The sequence below is a fragment of the Crotalus tigris genome, unplaced genomic scaffold (assembly GCF_016545835.1).
Source record: "Crotalus tigris isolate CLP2741 ecotype Arizona unplaced genomic scaffold, ASM1654583v1 scf7180000017690.20705106771:4171800, whole genome shotgun sequence".
Taxonomy (NCBI): Eukaryota; Metazoa; Chordata; class Lepidosauria; order Squamata; family Viperidae; genus Crotalus; species Crotalus tigris.
The window spans coordinates 556,264-575,424 of record NW_024096569.1 but is presented as its reverse complement, the minus strand read 5'-3'; the positions used below and the strand labels follow the sequence as shown (position 1 = coordinate 575,424).

General features: G+C 49.6%; 1 protein-coding gene across 6 annotated transcripts in view; it reads left to right on the top strand.

Moving 5' to 3' along the window:
• DLG4 (discs large MAGUK scaffold protein 4) overlaps nt 1-19,161 on the top strand; it is a 98,346-nt gene that overhangs the window by 43,630 nt on the left and 35,555 nt on the right. For 2 of the 6 annotated variants that reach the window (XM_039337890.1, XM_039337894.1), the window contains exon 4: nt 10,089-10,154. In XM_039337890.1, the coding sequence (XP_039193824.1) occupies nt 10,089-10,154 (66 nt within the window). Of the gene's footprint in view, nt 1-2,667; nt 2,852-10,088; nt 10,254-19,161 lie in introns of those variants that run through there. The other 4 variants (XM_039337888.1, XM_039337893.1, XM_039337892.1 and 1 more) reach the window with 3 other exon arrangements.

The following is a 19,161-nucleotide window of genomic DNA, read 5'->3' as shown; positions in this document are numbered from 1 at the left end:
CCCAGGTTCTCTCTGAGCTTGTCGTTTTTTGCAGACATTTCATGACCCAACTAGGGATCACCATCAACGCTTGTTCACCCCTTGCCTTCCAGCACTGATGATGTTCCCTAGTCCGGTCACGAGACGTCTGCAAAGACGTCTTCATCCCCGCCAGGAGCAAAAAGAAACATTGATTTACGTATTATTTATTTGTGAAAACATGCAGGCCAGTGAAGGGTGGTGCTACTGAGTAATTTATATTTATTTTTTTTATACATTACAATTTCACCCCAATTATCTCCCCTATCAGGGGCGGACTCTGATATTATATGCAGAAAGGTCAGGCAAGTAGAGAATAGGAAAAATGAACAAAACCAAGTCATTTATATAAGGTCAGAGAAGTGTGCAAAAAGAACCCCCCCTGTTCTTGGGGGTCCTCTGCAGCTCCCCCAAAACCATCCGGGCACAGGACATGCTTTTGAGACGGCGGGTAGTCCTCAACATACGGCTGCAGTTGCGCCCAGAATATGCGCGAGAGTTGTAGTAAGCCGCGGCAGCTGTTAAATGCGTTTGGCCTCCCTTCAAACGTGAGTCGTGCCTCGCTTTACGACGTTTCTTGCCGCCGTTGCTAAGCGAATAACCGCCGTCGTAAAGTGAGTGACATACTTCTTAAGTGAATCCAGCTTTGCTCATCCGACGGTCGCAAATACGAGTCGGTTGCTAAGCGGCTGAGTTTTGATCCCGTGACCCCGGGGGTGGGGGGTGGGGCGCGACGGTCGTAAGTGTGAGAACTGGTGCGGAGTCACTTTTTCTAGTGCTGTAACTTCAAATGGTCGTTAAACGAAAGGGTTATAAGGGAAGCATGAACCTATATTAAAAAGAATAAATCAGTGGTTCTCAACCTTTTTAATGCCGCGACCCCCAACCGGCCGTAAGTCGAGGACTACTCAACCGATCGTAACTCGAGGACTACTCAACTGGTGCAGCACCGTTTGCAGAATGGGACTTTTGGCGGGCTCAGCAGGGCAGAGACAGCCTGGACAATTCCTATTGGCTTTTGAAAGCCAATAGAATTAGACTCTATTCAAGAGAGTCTATTCTATGGGCTTTCAAAAGCCAATAGAATAAAAGGGAGGAGCACAGCTAAGGAAAAGGGGGAAAAAAATGGCGGACTGCGTTGTTTGGCGACCCCCGTGAAATGGTCGTTCGACCCCAAATGGGGTCCCAACCCACAGGTTGAGAACCACTGGAATGAATGAACGGGGTTCCTGGCGGACATGCAGAAATGGCTCGCGACGGCTGTCTCTTGTGATCCAGATGTGGTTTCCAGATGTGGTCCACAGCGCTGGGAGTCCTCAGGCGAGGACCGACCAGATGTAAACATTTAAGAATGAGCGAGGCTTCTCCGTGCGGGATAATTAAAACAAAAAAAAAGTTAAGGTGGTGCTTTTGTTGTTCTGAACATTTTATGGGTTTTTTTAATGGACGTTTTACGGGTGATGTGATGATGGTGCTGGTCCTCAAACCAGGAGACACGGAGTTCTAGTTCCATCTTAAGCGTTAAGTCGATTGGGTGGCTTTGGGCCAATCACCAGGAGGCGGTGAGTTCTAGTCCCGCCTTAGGAATGAAAGCCACCTGGGTGAGTTTGGGCCAATCGCCAGGTGGCGGTGAGTTCTAGTCCCGCCTTAGGCGTGCAAGCCACTTGGGTGACTTTGGGCCAATCGCCAGGTGGCGGTGAGTTCTAGTCCCACCTTAGGCATGAAAGCCACCTGGGTGACTTTGGGCCAATCGCCAGGTGGCGGTGAATTCTAGTCCCGCCTTAGGTGTGAAAGCCACCTGGGTGACTTTGGGCCAATCGCCAGGTGGCGGTGAGTTCTAGTCCCGCCTTAGGCGTGAAAGCCACTTAGGTGACTTTGGGCCAATCGCCAGGTGGCGGTGAGTTCTAGTCCCACCTTAAGCATGAAAGCCAGCTGGGTGACTTTGGGCCAATCACCAGGAGACGGTGAGTTCTAGTCCCGCCTTAGGCATGAAAGCCACCTGGGTGACTTTGGGCCAATCGCCAGGTGGCGGTGAGTTCTAGTCCCGCCTTAGGCATGCATGAAACTTTGGCCTGATCATTCTCCCTCATCCCTACCCACCCCACAGGGTTGTTGTGATGGGGAAAATAGAAGGTACTGGGTATGTTCTCTGTGTTCAATTATTTATAAAGTAACAAAGGTGGAATAAAAATTAAGTAAGTAAAAAGTAAGTTTCTTGCAAGGAACATGGGTCTGTGTGTGTGTGTGCGCGCGTGCGCGCGCGTGTCTCTGTGTGTGTGTGTGTGTGTGTGCGCGTGCATGTGTGTGTGTGTGTGTGTGTGTGTAGAGTGGTCTGTGGCCTTCCAAACACCAGGTTTTTCCTGTCCTGAGTGAGAAGTGCCAAAAGAGAACCTCCAGTTGCAGGAGCAGCCTATGTCCAGATGCCGCCCAAGGACTTTCTGTTTGGAAAGTGTGTGTGTGTGAGTGGGGAAGGAGGCACATCGCTACCGCCCCTCCCTGGGGCCCGATCCATGCCCTGCACCTAGTGGGAGGGGGCAACGGTCATGGGGGGGGGGGGAAGGAGGAGACTGGAGTTGGCTGGCTGCCAGCGGGGGGGGGGGGCAAAGAGCAGCAGCTGGAGCGGGCGGCGGATCGCGGCGCAGGTGCGGCCAGCGCGGGCGGCGGCGGCGGCGGGCCGGTGGGGCAGCGGATGGGCCCCCCGAGGGCCGGCCGAGCTATGGGGCTGACCCGGGTCTCGGCAGTCTTCCGACGGCCGGGCTGCTGCTCTCCCGTGTTATGCCAGTGCAAGGTCACCTGCAGCCACCGAACCCTCTCGCTCGTCTTCGGCTGCAAGGTAGGGCCGCTGGAGGGGGGGCTTCTGGGGGGAAAAGAGGCCTGGAGTCGTCTGGGGGGGGTCCTAGGAGGGGGGGCGGAGCCTCTTGCCCGCCACCTGGTCAGAATTCGGCTCCGGATCCCCGAGCAGCGGGCTGAGCCGGTGGAGGGGGGGGGGCAAGCTGCAAGGTAGGGCCGCTCGGGGGGGGGGCTTCTGGGGAGAAAAGAGGGCTGGGGTCGTCTGGGGGTCCTAGGAGGGGGGGTCCCGGAGCCTCTTGCCCGCGACCTGGTCAGGATTCGGCTTCGGATCCCTGAGCAGCGGGCTGAGCCGGTAGGGGGGGGCAGGCAGGGAGGCAAAGCGGGGTCGGGGCAAAGGGGGGCGCCCCCTCCTTCTCCCCCCCACAAGGGGCCTGGCAAGGACCCCCGGGTCTCCCCACCCACCCACCCCTCTTTCCCGAGTGGGAAGGAGAAGGATGAGTGGGGGGTCGGTGGGCTGGAAGAAGGGACCCCCCCTCCACAAGGACGTGGAGGACCCCTGCTTTCATTGCCCCGCCGAGGTTTTAACTTGGCGGCTCTTTCGGGGGGGGGCGTCCAAAGGACCCCCCCACTCCGCAGATCAAAGAGCCGAGGGGAGACAACCCCCCCCCCGGGGAGATTGATGGGTTTGTGTTGCAGCTGGATAGTGGAGGGGGAGAGGATGATGGGAATCGGAGTCCAAGCAGCTGGAGGGAGATCGGGGGGGGGTCCCCGGGGTCAGGGCGAAGTCTGTCCCCTCGCTGGGCCGCCCCCTCCCCCGCGCCCCCCCCGCTGACCCCGTCGCTGTCCTTGGTCCTTAAGAGGCTTTGGGGATTAATCGGCAGCTCGGCTCCGGGGGGGGGGGCGCCCTGGAGGGGGAGCAGGTGGGAGGGCGGGGCCTTGGCTCTCTCCACCGGCCAATCGGAAGGCGGGGGTGGGGTTACGCCGCCGGTGGCGACGGCGCTCCCCCGGGGTAGGTGAGGGGGTCGGATGGGGGGGGCAGTGGTCCCGCTTCCCCCCCTCCCACCTGCCTAGCCATTCAGTTTGGGAAAACCCGGTTCGGACTGTGGGCGTGGCTCTTTCGGGTAGGAGGGGCGTCGCACCAATTAGCTTCGTATGTTGCATAAATATTAAGGGAGAGCAGTTTATGTGTCTGTCTGTCTATCTATCTATCTATTATTTCATCTCTATCTATCCCTATCTATCTATCTATCTATCTATCTATCTATCCATCCACCCACCCACCCACCCACCCACCTATCTATCATTTCATCTCTATCTATCTATCTATCTATCTATCTATCTATCTATCTATCTATCTATCTATCATTTCATCTCTATCTATCTCTATCTATCCCTATGTATGTATGTATGTATGTATCTGTCTATCTATCTATCTATCTATCTATCTATCTATCTATCTATCTATCTATCTATCTCTATCCATCTATCCATCCATCTATCCACCCACCCACCCACCTATCTATCTATCTATCTATCTATCTATCTATCTATCTATCTATCATTTCATCTCTATCTCTATCTATCTATCTATCTATCTATCTATGCATCCCTTTCTCCATCTATCTATCTATCTATCTATCTATCTATCTATCCATCTCTCTATACCTATCCATCCATATCTATCTATCTATCTATCTATCTATCTATCTATCTATCTATCTATCTATCTATCATCTATCATTATCTTTCTATCTATGCATCTCTCTCTATCTTAGCTATATGATCTACCCACCTTTCATCTATCTATCTATATCTCCTATTTATCTATCTACCTATATCTATTATTTCATATCTATCTATCTCTATTATTTCATATCTATCTATCTATCTATCTATCTATCTATCTATCTATCTATCTATCTATCTATCTATCTATCTATCTCTTTTTCTATTATCATTTTGGGGCCTAACATATCTGCCCCCCCCCCAAGATTGTTTCTAGAGAGGTGGTCGGTTTTTGAGGTAGGATACAAACAGGTGAAGTTCTGGATACTCGCCTGGTTGGTGCCCCCCCAGGTGGCTTCATGGCAAATCCCATTATCCCCAGCCAAGGTGTGTTTCCCCTGAGACAGTGTTGTAGTTTAAACCAGTGTTTCTCCACCTTGGCCATTTGAACACGGGTGGACGTCGACTCCCAGAATTCCCCAGCCAGCAGGGCTTTGCCCACATCCAGCAGGAATAGGACGAGAAGAGATGCGGCTAAAATACTTTACTACATTTTTTTTTGTAGCTTCCTTAATAGACGGTGGGAATGCGGTAGACATAATATAACTTGACTTCTGCAAAATGAAAAAAAAAATGGCTGGCTGGGGAATGCTGGGAGTTGAAGTCCACTCATCTTGAAGGGGCCAGGCTTGAGAACAGCAGCTGGGCCAAGCCAATGGCAGAATTAGCCCCAAATGGCTGTCCTGTACCTGGTCAGGGTGTTTCCCAAAATTCAGCAACAACAAAGCACAACTTTGTCATTGAAGGTGGACGGACTACAAGTGGTCCTTGACTTATAAGTTTTTAAGAAGAGGCTGGACAGCTATTTGTCTGAAATGGTCTAGGGTTTCCTGCCTGAGCAGGGGGTTGGACTAGATGACCTCCAAGATCCCTTCGGAGTCTGTTATTCTGTTATTCTTTTTTCCCCTTCCTTTTCCTTCCTTCCTTCCTTCCTCCTCCAACACTGGAAGTTTTTAAGAAAAGACTGGACAGCCATTTGTCTGAAATGGTCTAGGGTTTCCTGCCTGAGCAGGGCGTTGGACTAGATGACCTTGTATTATTATTATTATTATTATTATTATTATTATTATTATTATTATTACTACTATTATTATTCTCCTCGTCTGAGATCAGCACAATCTGCTGTGTTTGTGGCTCAAAAAACCATGCGCCATTTTTCTGCACAGCAAGAAACTCTCTGGAGGTTAGGCCATAACCCCCCCCCCCCAAAGGAGAACTTACTCACACCTCCAGCGTGGACTCCTTGACACTATTTTACAAGAGGTGTGGTGGTGGTGGGGGGAAATTACCGAACAAGCATTTTTCCAGAAGGGAGCCGTTTGCTGACAAGGCAGAATCTCCAAAATTTTGTCCAGGGAATTTGCTGCGAACACAAAACTCCCACCCAGAAGTCCACAAAAAGGGTCACCTTTTTCCGGTTTGGCTTGCAAAGCTGGAAGTGCAGAAATAAAAAGCACCTTTGGCCGTGCGGGAGATTCAGATGTTGCCTGATTTTCTCATCAAGGACTTTATAATGCTAGTCCTTGACTTACAGTACTTCATTTAGTGACTTGGCCCTTTGATGACTGGTGAACTTCAACTCCCAGAATTCCTCAGGCAGGAAACCCTACACCATTTCAGACAAATGGCTGTCCAGTCTCTTCTTAAAACTTCCAGTGTTGGAGCATTCGCTGCTTCTGCAGGAAAGCCCCGTTCTACCAATTATTTGTTCTAATTTCTAATTTCCAGCAAACTTTCTCCATTTCTGCCCTGCTGTGCTAGTCACTCATTTCTGTCAGTATTGATAAAAAGCACCCGGATTACAAAATTAGGGCCATTGCTGCAGGTATAGAATAATGACAATAGGAATAGGAATAGGAATAGAATAGAATAGAATAGAATAATAAAATATAGAATAGAATAATAAAAAATAATAGAATAGAATAGAATAGAATAGAATAGAATAGAATAGAATAGAATAGAATAGAATAGAAGGGACCTTGGAGGTCATCTAGCCAACCCCCTGCTCAGGCAGGAAACCCTACACCATTTCGGACAAATGGCTGTCCAGTCTCTCCTTAAAAATGTCCAGTGTTGGACGGAGGGAGGGAGGGAGGGAGGAAGGAAGGAAGGATAACAGATGGAAGGGACCTTGGAGGTCATCTAGCCCAACCCCTGCTCAGGCAGGACACCCTAGACCATTTCGGACAAATGGCTGTCCAGTCTCTTTTTAAAAACTTCCAGTGTTGTCGCATTCACCGCTTCTGGAGGCAGGTAGTTCCACTGGTTAATTGTTCTACCTGTCAGGAAGTGTCTCCTTAGTTCTAGGTTGCTTCTCTCCTTGACGAGTTTCCATCCGTTGCTTCTTGTCCTGCCTTCAGGCGCTTTGGAGAACAGCTTGACTGCCTCTTCTTTGGGGCAGCCCCTGAGATCCCAATTGTGTCGTAAGTCGGGGCCTGCCTGCAAGCTGGGATGCTCAGCCTTCCCTGGTGTTCCTTGCCAGCCTCTGAGCATCATCGCTTACACCCTGCACGCCACGACGGTGTGATCCTTTGCACACCCAACCAGTCCGACACAAACCCAGAATTCCCGCCGGGTCCCAGCCAGCGTCTTTCCTTCCGGAGGTGCTTGGAAAACGCTTCCTTGCGGGTCAGAGCCAGGGTGCGCTCCCAACACCCCGAGATTGGGTGTTAGGAGGAGTTTTTGTGCGGTTGTGCTTTTTTTTTTTGTGGTCTCCTCTCCGCTTCCCCCCCCCAACCCGCCACATTTTAGAAGCCCCCGTGGGAGGGTGTTCTGCAGGCTTCGCTGACTCCTTCGCATCGGCAGTTTGAACTGCGGGGAAGAACCGTAATTATTCTTTTCCCTTCGGGGTCTTGCGAAAAGAAACAGAGGAGAAATGGAGACGGTGGGGGAACAGAGAGGGTGACAATCCCCCCCCCCAAATCCTTCTTAAATCTCTTCTTCGGTTTTGTTCCAAGCCTGTATTTATTCTGCATTGTGGTTAATTGCAACGTCAGCCAGATGTTGAGGCTGGATTTGGCCTCTTTATCCACTTCTAAAATCCTTCCCAAGGATCTGGGATAGACAGATGTGGCTGTTTGATGGTGTTAAAGAGGGAAGCTCTATTATTACAGTTGGTTGCAAAATCAGCCAGATGTTCTGGATTTGGCCTTTTTATCCACCTCTGAGGTCCTTCCCAAGGATCTGGGATAGACAGATGTGGCTGTTTGATGGTGTTAAAGAGGGAAGCTCTATTATTACAGTTGGTTGCAAAGTCAGCCAGATGTTGAGGCTCAATTTGGCCTCCTTTTCCATCTCTCCGTTCCTTCCCAAGAATCTGGGATAGACAGATGTGGCTATTTGATGGTGTTAAGGAGGAAAGTTATATTATTACAGTTGGTTGCAAAGTCAGCCAGATGTTGAGGCTGGATTTGTCCTCTTTATCCACCTCTCCGTTCCTTCCCAAGGATCTGGGATAGACAGATGTGGCTGTTTGATGGTGTTAAAGAGGGAAGCTCTATTATTACAGTTGGTTGCAAAGTCAGCCAGATGTTCTGGATTTGGCCTCCTTTTCCACCTCTCCAGTCCTTCCCAAGGATCTGGGATAGACAGGTGTGGCTGCTTGATGGCGTTAAAGAGGGAAGCTCTATTATTACGGTTAGTAGCAAAGTCAGCCAGATGTTGAGGCTGGATTTGGCCTCTTTATCCACCTCTAAGGTCCTTCCCAAGGGATAGACAGATGTGGTTTGACAATATTAGTCTCTCCTTGCAGGATGTCAGTCCTTCCGAGCAAAGCTGCCTTTTGCAGTTGACGGATGGGGATTTTGTCAACACCAATGGGGTCCAAGGGTGCTCCAGATGTTTTGGGATTGCACCCAAGGTGCCTATCGCTATTGGTACTATCTTTGCTTTCTTTTGTCACGTTCTATTTCTGTTTTGTGGGAGCAAAAAGGAGCAAAAATCAATTAACAGCTGTCTGAGCCACAGATATGATTGGGCTCAGTTGTAGTTGTAAGTCAAGGACTGTCTATATTTCCAAATAGTGGGGGCCTGGTTTAGGACAGGAGGGAGTTGGGGGTGCCGTGGTCTTGCTGTGAGACCTAGGTTCAGATCCAGATGTTGGGTGGAGCAAACATCTCCTGCTCTGAAGAGTCCCTGGTACTCTCTGAGCTTGCTGGGGTTTTTTTGCAGACATCTTAGGACCCAGCTAGGGAACATCATCAGTGCTAGAAGGGGGGTGGGGTTTGCAGAATGCAGGAAGGAGAGAAGAGAGAGGAGAAGGATGACTATGGGGTCCCTGGTGCTCTCTGAGCTTGCTGGTTTTGTGCAGACGTTTTATTTCCAAACTAGGTAACGTCATCAGTGCACTGATGATGGTGTATAGTTTGGGTACTAAAACGTCTGCAAGAAAACCACCAAGGAACCTATTCTCCACCACCAACTCCTCCTCCTCCTCCTCCTCCTCCTCCTCCTCCTCCTCCTCCTCCTCCTCCTCCTCCTCCTCCTCCTCCTTTCCCTAAATCCCACTTCCTTCTAGAACTGATGATGTTCCTTAGTTGGGTCATAAAATGTCTGCAAGAAAACCACAAAGCTCAGAGAGCACCAAAGTCACTTTCCTCCTCCTCCTCCTCCTCCTCCTCCTCCTCCTCCTCCTCCTCCTCCTCCTCCTCCTCCTCCTCCTCCTCCTCCTCCTCCTCCTCCTCTCTGCAAACCCCACTCCCTTGTAGCACTGATAATGTTCCCTAGTTGGGTCATGAAACATCTGCAAGAAAACCACCAGAGAGCACCAAGGATCCCACAGTCCTTCTCCTCCTTCTCCCCCACTTCCTTCTAGCACTGATGATGTTCCCTAGTTGGGTCATACAATGTCTGCAAGGAAACCACCAAGCTCAGAGAGCACCAAGGACCCCAAAGTCACTGTCCTCCTCCTCCTCCTCTCCCTAACCCCCCCTCCCTTCTAGCATTGATGATGTTCCCTAGCTGGGTCATGAAACGTCTGCAAGAAGACCACCCAGCTCAGAGAACACCAAGGACCCCGGGGTCTGTCCTTCCTTCCTTCCTTCCTTCCTTCCTTCCTTCCTTCCTTCCTTCCTTCCTTCCTTCCTCCTCCTCCCTTCTAGCATTGATGATGTTCCCTAGCTGGGTCATGAAACGTCTGCAAGAAGACCACCCAGCTCAGAGAACGCCATGGACCCCGGGGTCCTTCCTTCCTTCCTTCCTTCCTTCCTTCCTTCCTTCCTTCCTTCCTTCCTTCCTTCCTTCCTTCCTTCCTTCCTTCCTTCCTTCCTTCCTTCCTTCCTTCCTCCCTTCTAGCATTGATGATGTTCCCTAGCTGGGTCAGGAAACGTCTGCAAGGAAACCACCCAGCTCAGAGAGCCCCAAAGAACGCTCACTTCAACCCTGAGTCTACAGATATTCTCTTTTATTGGTATCACCTGCTCTGCAGTCAGTCAGGCCTGTCAGGAGGGGAGGGGGTCATCCCTTGGTGACGGTCTGCCTCTTTCCTTTCCTTTCAGAAATATCGCTACCAAGATGAAGACAGCCCCCCGCTGGAGCATAGCCCCGCCCACCTCCCCAACCAGGTAAAGGCCCCCGAGCTGGTCCACGTGGCGGAGAAGAATCTATCGCAGATTGAGAGCGTCCACGGCTACGTGTCTCACTCGCACATCTCCCCCGTCAAGGTAGGAAGGGGGGGCACGGGTGCCCCGGCCAGGAGACGGGGCACCGTCCCGCCGCTGCCACCACTGGCGCACCTGGCCCCACCCACCCCTGCCGCAGCCCCCCTCCACACACCTGCACCCACTGTGGTCTCTGTCGGGGTCCGTGGGCTGGCATGACGGCCGTGTCCCTATGCCTGTGTGCTAGGCGTGGTGCATGTACGTTGATTTGTGTCCGGGTTACACATGGCGGTACGTGGGTCGGGCGAGGTCCGCCCCGAGTTGCCTCAGAATCCTGTCAGTCACGCCTGCGTGCGCCGCTGTCGCTTTGGTACAAAGAAGACCCGTTTGTGGTGCATGCCAGTCTCTCTGTCGCGTGGCGGGTGCATCAGTGTGGTGCTTTTCTCGACACACAGAATGGCTTCACGCCAGTCGTCTTGGCTGCAAATGTGTTTTGAAAAATGTGCAAAACTGTGTGGTGTTCCGATCCTAGCTAGCGAGAGAGCAACATTCAGCTTTGAATTCTGTGTAGAGTACGACGGCTACGCCCAGCATTTTATGACTGACCTGTTTGAGGCTCCTTAACCTTCCCAATGTCGGGTCCTGTACTGTGCAGGCACAGAACAGCGTTTAAAAGAAGCATTGTCCACCTCTGCTTCGACCAGCTTCAGATTTCCTCTGCGTGTTTCACGTTGTGGTGTAGGGAGGTGGTGTGCGTAACTCATTCCCAGGGAGCAAAAGCATGGGCCAAAGTGGGGACCCTGAGCTTGTGTCATTTCACAACAGCTGGTTGATGTACGGTTCTGCACTCGTGGTGTGTCCTTCGGTGTCTCTGTCTTTGTAGCATGCAGCGGTCCAGCGTACAAATATATGTCTGTTCCTGGCAAATTGGAAGATTGTGTTCTCCAGTTTTCTGTTACTCCCTGAGCTTTTGTGGAGTGTTAGCTGGTTACTCCTGACTTTTTAGAGGTGGAACACAAGTAGTCCTCAAATACGACCAGTTGCTTTTAACTAACTACCTGGCAATACTTATAATCTGGACTTGAAGTTTCAGTGGATTGGGTCCCCCAACTGTCCTTTGACTGCACTTCAGACATTCAACAACTGGACCACCATTACGACCTTTTGCCGCATCCCTGTGGTTGCCTTTTACAACAGTTTTGCTGAAATCCAGCACTTAGTTGTGGCTTTCGGCAAACGCGCACCCCTAGCAAATCATTAGCTTGCTTAATGACTTATTGACCGGGGCAATTCATTTAATGACCGCTGCGAAAAAGGTCATAAAATCAGGCTGACCTGCCTTATAATTATCACAAATTATGACTGTTACGACTGTTTCCAATACAGTCATAACTCAAGGGCCGCCTCTTTCTCGTGCACACACAGAACAACCACATTTTGTTCCTTATAGAACAAAAACATAATCTTGATTTAAAAAAATGGAATTTTGTCAGATTTTTTTTTTAATTTCCCCCTTTTTCCCCCAACTAAGCCCAGGTTAATTTTTGCCTATCGCGGTTCTGTATAGATAGTCTTCATCTTACAACCGTTCATTTACTGACCGAAATTACAACAGCATCGAAAAAAGTGACTTAGAACCATTTTTCTCATCATTGCAGCATCCCTGTGATTTATATTCGGATGCTTGGCAACTGACTCACATTTATGACGGTTGCAGCATCCCGGGATCACGTGATCCCCTTTTGCAACCTTTTGACAAAGCAAAGTCAGTGGTGAAATCAGAGTCACTTCACTTAATTTAACAACTGAACAACGATGGCCAAAAAGTCGTAAAAAAGAGGCAAAACTCCCTTAACAAATGTCTCCCTTAATGACTGAAAATTTTGAGCTCAATTGTGGTCGTACGTTGAGGGCTACTTGTAATAGATACTGCTTTTGCCTTTGCCCCAAAGACCAATGATTTCAACATAAAATCATGGAGAGGCACCAACGTGCCAACGTTACAGCACAAAGCTAGATGTGATTCTGGCAGGTGGGTGGGCTACAGCCTCCGGCCCTGAATTCAGAAATATGTACTTAGCAAGTTTGACACCCGGAGTGGGTCAATTTTTAAACCTCACCTACTCAGTCACTCCTGTGCCCGGCCACCAACTGTCCAGCAGCTGATCAGTGTGCTGACACCGCAACCCAGAATCCACACTTACTACTGTCCTTCTGGAGAACCACTTCCTTGTTGTCATCAAATGATCAGACTGTCATGGTTCTGACCGATGGAACTCTTCAGAGAACTTCGAGGCATTGTTTACCTTAAAGAATCTTTATTCGAGTAGCAACACATCGGCACGGACATAGTCCAAGCCAAAATCTGGCTTCCCCTCCTCTAAACACATAGTATCAGCGCACAATTCCCTCCTCCAACTAACAGTCATAAATCACATTCTCCAATTCGTTTGAAATGTAGGCTTTCCCACCAGTTCTACCATCTGCCATGTCTTATCGGCTCTTATTACAAAGAACCTTGGTTTCCAACCATTCTACATTATTGTTTTGTCTAACTAAACTCCCAAACACATTCCTCTCCCTTCCCCCCATTATCATCTAATTCTAAGAGTAAAACATAAAAGTAAAGGGAAATGGTTGCGTCTCCATATGTTGTCAAAGCAAGAACATTTGATGTTAGCAGTGTTGACATAGACACTGCACACACACCCCTGGCCTACATGTGGGACCAATGTTCCCCATCAATCCACCCTGGTGATAGACATGTGTATATGTCCTTATGAGTGACAATCTTTGTAGTTCAGGGTTGAATTGTGGAGTGCTTGGTGTTCTCTGAACCTGCTTCTTTGCTTGCAGACGTTTCATGTGCCAAGTAGGTAACGTCACCAATATCAGTACTGGGGTGGGTGGGTGGGTTGTTCTCTGTTTGTACACAGTACTTCGCCCTGCCAGTGTTGATGGAGGTGTGTTTTTCTCCTTGTTAGTGCCTTGATTCAAGTATTGTTTTCTGCTTGGTTTTTTGTCTGGTGTTAATCCCTGCTTATCTGAGTGTCGGTTGCTGGAGACGATGTGTTCCAGTTGCTTTTTTTTATTGTCTCTTTGGAATGGGGGGGGGGGTAAATGTGATTTATTGCTTTGTGTCCGCTGATGGCTGTTTTGTTGGAAAGCCAGGTTTCCAGGAATTCCCTAGTATTTTTGGATTAAGCTGGGTCCGAGAGGCCCACCGTTTCCCAGTTGAGTCTGTCCATGTGTTGTGAGAGTAAGCAGTGTTCATTGTGTCTTCTGACTGCTAGTTGGTGTTCGTGGATGTGCTCCACTAGTCTTCTGCAGGACTCTGTTACAGTCGATACATTGCACGTTGTACTTCAGTGGTCCCCAGTTTTTCCAATTTTGTGGCAGCAGCAGTGTGGGGGAGAGAGGCGCCTCTGTGTGTGCCCGCCACTTGTGCAAGTGAAGCTGCGTGCACTCACACCCTTGCCTACCGTTTGGGCAAGTGGAGCTGTGTGCACCCACACGCTTGCCTACCGCTTGGGCAAGTGGAGCTGTATGCACTCATATGCTTGCCTACCACTTGGGCAAGTGGAGCTGCATACACTCATACCCTTGCCTACCGTTTGGGCAAGTGGAGCTGTGTGCACTCACACCCTTGCCTACCACTTGTGCAAGTGAAGCTGCGTACAATCACACGCTTGCCTACCACTTGGGCAAGTGGAGCTGTGTGCACTCACACGCTTGCCTACCACTTGGGCAAGTGGAGCTGCATACACTCACACCCTTGCCTACCGCTTGGGCAAGTGGAGCTGCATACACTCACACCCTTGCCTACCGCTTGGGCAAGTGGAGCTGTGTGCACTCACACGCTTGCCTACCACTTGTGCAAGTGAAGCTGTGTGCACTCACACGCTTGCCTACCACTTGGGCAAGTGGAGCTGCATACACTCACACCCTTGCCTACCGCTTGGGCAAGTGGAGCTGCGTACACTCGCACGCTCACCTGCCACTTGCACGGCCTGCTTCAGAACGGGCCACAACCCAGGAATTGGGGATCCCTGTTGCAGATGACCCGTTTTGTTTCTTCTTCTTGGGCTACCAGGAGTTTCGGAGATGTGTGTCCTCTTCGTGGTGTTGCTGCAGTGCGTTTGTCCTCGTCTGGATAATGTTCTTCCACAGCAATTCTGGTGGGAGGTTGTGTTGTTACTTTGCTAAAGGACCACTAAGTCAGTGTGGGTTGCTTTTCAGCAGAATTGAAGTCTCTAATTTGCCGTTGCATCTTCTGCTGACGAGTCCACCCAGGAAGGCTAGCGTGTGGTTGTTCCCTTCTTCCTTTGTGAGTTTTATTCCTTTGCAGATGTTTCTGATTGTCTCCTGTGTCGTCACGGTCTAGTTCTTGCATTTTTATTTGGCAAACCGTCTACAGGCGGTCCTCGATGTTCAACCTTGCATTTAGTGACCGTTCAAAATTACGACGATGAAAAATGGGACTTATAACCATGTTTCGCGCGTGCGTACGACGGTGGCAGTATCCCGGTGATCAAAATTCAGACGCTTAGCAACTGAATCGTATTTACGACAGTTGCAGCGTCCCTTCTAGCACTGATGGGTCTCCCTTTGCGACCTCCTGACACGCAAAGTCAAGCCAGATTCGCTTAACGACAATTTGACTAATTTAACAACCACAGCAATCCACTTAAGAACGGTGGCAAGAAAGGTTGTAAAACGGGTGGGGCTTAACAAGCGTCTCACTTAACAATAGAAATTTTGGGCTTAATTGTGCCCGTGCGTCGAGGACTACCTGTACAGGATAATAAGGGTTGGAAGAGATCTTGCAGGTCTTCTAGTCCAACCCTCTGCTCAAGCACTAATCACAGAACTATCAAGGACAAAAGCACACCCCCACCAACACGGGCAAGAGAAGCGACTGTATATACACAGGGAATTAACCCAACACTCCCTTCTAGCACTGATGATGTTCCCTAGTTGGGTCATGAAACGTCTGCAAGGAAACCACCAAGCTCAGAGAGCACCAAGGACTCCCATAGTCGTCTTCCTCCTCCTCCTCCTCCTCCTCCTCCTCCTCCTCCTCCTCCTCCTCCTCCTCCTCCTCCTCCTCCTCCTCCTCCTCTACCATTTCCACTCCCTTCTAGCACTGATGATGTTACCTAGTTGGGTTATGAAATGTCTGCAAGAAAACCACCAAGCTCAGAGAGCACCAGGGACCCCATAGTCCTTCTCCTTCTCCTCTTCCTCTTCCTCCTCCTCTCCCACTCCCTTCTAGCACTGATGATGTTCCCTAGTTGGGTCATAAAACGTCTGCAAGGAACCCACCCAGCTCAGAGAGCACCGGGGACCCCACAGTCGTCGTCCTCCTCCTCCTCCTCCTCCTCCTCCTCCTCCTCCTCCTCCTCCTCCTCCTCTCCCACTCCCTTCTAGCACTGATGATGTTCCCTAGATAGGTCATGAAACATCTGCAAGGAACCCACCCAGCTCAGAGAGCACCGGGGACTCCCCACGAGTCTGTCTCCTCTACCTGTTGCGACTCTGTCTCCTCTCTGCATGCCTGTGTGTGTTTGTGTGTGAGCATGACAGGCATGGCTTGGAGCATTGCGTGGCCCCTCCTGACCCCTACCCTCACGCAACCTTTTCCACGCAGCCCTTTCACACGCGTAGCCTCTGCTCTGCCCTGCTGACAGGTATCTGTATTTATAACCGCAAGCCGGGGGGGGGGAGGATTGGGGGGGGTCAAAAGGACTGCGTTCGAATGGCGCATGGCGGAGCTGCCATCCAAAGGGGTGGTGGTGGTGTGGGAAACGGGCCGGGGAATGCCTTGCAATCTCGCACGGGGAGTCTGTGTTCTGGGGAAGTCCGATCCACCGATTGGGATGCAATCCTTGCCAGAGTCTTCCTAAAAGGAACGCAGTTTTGCTTTGGTTTTTTTTTGTTGTTGTTGTTTTATTTTGTTTTGTTTTCATTAGATTTCTATCCTGCCGCTATTACTTTGCAAGCAACTCAAGGGGGCAAGAATACCTCATCCTCCTTCCTCTTCCTATTTTCCCCGTAACAACAACCCTGTGAGTTGGGTGGGGCGGATAGGGAATGACTGGCCCAAAGCCACTTAGCAGGCTTTTGTGCCCAAGGCGGGACTAGAACTCACCGTCTCCTGGTGATTGGCCCAAAGTCACCCAGCTAGCTTTCATGCCTAAGGCGGGACTAGAACTCACCGTCTCCTGGTGATTGGCCCAAAGTCACCCAGACGGCTTTCATGTCTAAGGCGGGACTAGAACTCACTGTCTCCTGGTGATTGGCCCAAAGTCACTCAGGCACCTTACATGCCTAAGGCGGGACTAGAACTCACCGTCTCCTGGTGATTGGCCCAAAGTCACCCAGGCGGCTTTCATGTCTAAGGCGGGACTAGAACTCACCATCTCCTGGTGATTGGCCCAAAGTCACCCAGCTGGCTTTCATGTCTAAGGCGGGACTAGAACCTAACGTCTCCTTTGATTGGTCCAAAGTCACCCAGCCTGCTTTCACATCTAAGGCCGGACTAGAACTCACCGTCTCCTGTGATTGGTCCAAAGTCACCCAGGCGGCTTTCACGCCTAAGGCGGGACTAGAACTCACCGTCTCCTGGTTTCTGACCAGGTGCCTTCAGCATTAGACCAAAATGGCTGCATAGGTGTTGAGAAAGCTGTATATTCAACTTCCTTTGACCACAGAGAATCTCTATTTGTCTCTCTTTGAAGGAGGAATGTTGAAATTAGATTTTATCGCGTCCTTCCAGAGTTCTCCACTGTTGCCTGGTTCTTTCTCCCAAAAGCGAGAATAGGAAGAACAATTTCGCTGCAATCTTGAATAAAATTTTCGCAACAGGTCGATGCAAACTTCCTCCTACCCATTGCAAAAAAAAAAAAAAAAAGTAAAAACAAAGGGAGACACACGGATTAGCACAAGGATAAGGGCAAAAAAGTCAAGATGGAGACCGTCTTTCTCCCCCCCCCCAGTTCCTTTCCTGAATGTCCACAAATTAAGCTCAGTTTTGGGGGTATCCCATCGATAGATTCGTGGGGCTGTCCTCGCCACAATGCGGAAGGGGATCTTCCCAGTCTGTGGCGCAGCATTTCCTGGTGGTACCCTGTCCGAATCAAAGACCGGATCCTTCTTCATCCAAAGCAGTGGTTCTCAACCTGTGGGTTGGGACCCCATTTGGGGTTGAACGACCATTTCACGGAGGTCGCCAAACAACGCAGTCCACCATTCCCCCCCTTCTTTTCCTTAGCTGTGCTACTCCCTTTTATTCTATTGGCTTTGGAAAGAGACTCTCTTGAATAGTCTAATTCTATTGGCTTTCCAAAGCCAATAGGAATTGTCCAGGCTGTCTCTGCCCTGCTGAGCCCGCCAAAAGTCCCATTCTGCAAACGGTGCTGCACCAGTTGAGTAGTCCTCGACTTACGACTGGTTGAGTAGTCCTCGACTTACGACCAGTTGGGGGTCACGGCATTAAAAAGGTTGAAAACCACTGATCCATAGGAAAATCTCCTTTTTATAACCTTTAAGCGTGCTAACTACGAGTCGGACGCTGCTGGCCTTTTTTTTTTCTTTTTAATGCTGATGGCAGCTTTTAATTTAATTTAATCTTCTCCTCTAAGAGTCAGTGAAATACAAACGAGGGATAAATGCTAATTAAATAAATGCTAATTAAAAGGTGGGGAATGTTTCATAAGTGGGATGTTTTCTTGACGAGCGCCTTGTGAGGTTGGGCTGGTTTTAACGTCTCCGCGTCTTCCACGTTGTTGTGCAGCTGGAATGGTGGCACATCTGTAGAAAGCTTTTGGGGGGGGGGAGCAGTAGAAGTGTGGCAAAATAAGGTCTGTGTTCGAGAGAGGGGTCCGAAAAGGAGGGGATCCGGATTTTTCCAGGAAGTGCCTGGATCTGACTTGGTTTCCCCTGTGCAAGATTGCAAACAGGAGCTCCGTTCTTGTTTTCAGCATATCCACAAAGTATCCACAACGCATTTACGGTATACTATCCATTGCAGCTACGTGTTTCCTTCCAGTCCTTGAGAAGCAGAAGATGTACGGCCCCATTGGCAATGCCTGTTCTGCCAGGAGTTTTCCTTTAGGCCAAACTTGGCCACTTTAAGATTGGTGGACTTCAGCTCCCAGAATTTCCCAGCCGGAAAGCATTTACCAGAATTCGGCGAGGATCGGAGAAGAAATATGGCTAGACTTTTCCAAAGTTTATTGCACTGTTTGATAAGGCAACTTTCTTAATCAGGGGTACTTCAAACGCCTGGTTACTCTCTTGTAATCCCTTCCTCTGCGATCTCTCTCTCTCTCTGTCTCTCTCTGCTTCAGAGCATGGGAGGCAGAAAATGGGCCTGGCGCCTGGCTGAGGAATTCTGGGAGTTGAAGTCCACAAGTCATCAAAAGGCCAAGTTTGATGACCCCTGTTCTTAATAGACGGCGGGCATGCGGTAGACGTAATACGTCTTGATTTCAGCAAAGTGAAAAGAGCTAGCTGAGGAATTCTGGGAACTGAAGTCCACAAGTCATCAAAGGGCCAAGTTTGATGACCCCTGTTCTTTTCTTTTCTTTTTTAAGAAAATTGTATTGGTTTTCTAGTTTCACATTTCAGTATTGGAAAAGCAACGTGGCGGCTGAGTTGGTCCATAATTCCATGACATACAAATGTCTTTAGTACAGGTCTCAAACTATTACATTAAGCGTCTCCCCTCTTTTCCCCTTAGTATTTACTGTCTCATCTTTAAATTAGTACAATTCTTCTTATATCGATTAAATAAAAATAACTTTCTTGCATTTATCCATAATTTTTAGTTTATACATATCCTCGCTGTTTTAACATGTTCCTTGTGATGAATTGTGATAAAGGGAATTGGGGTTATTTAAAATTGGGAAAAGATAAACATCGAACATGAAAATACATGTTAACGCAGTGGTTCTCAACCTTTTTAATG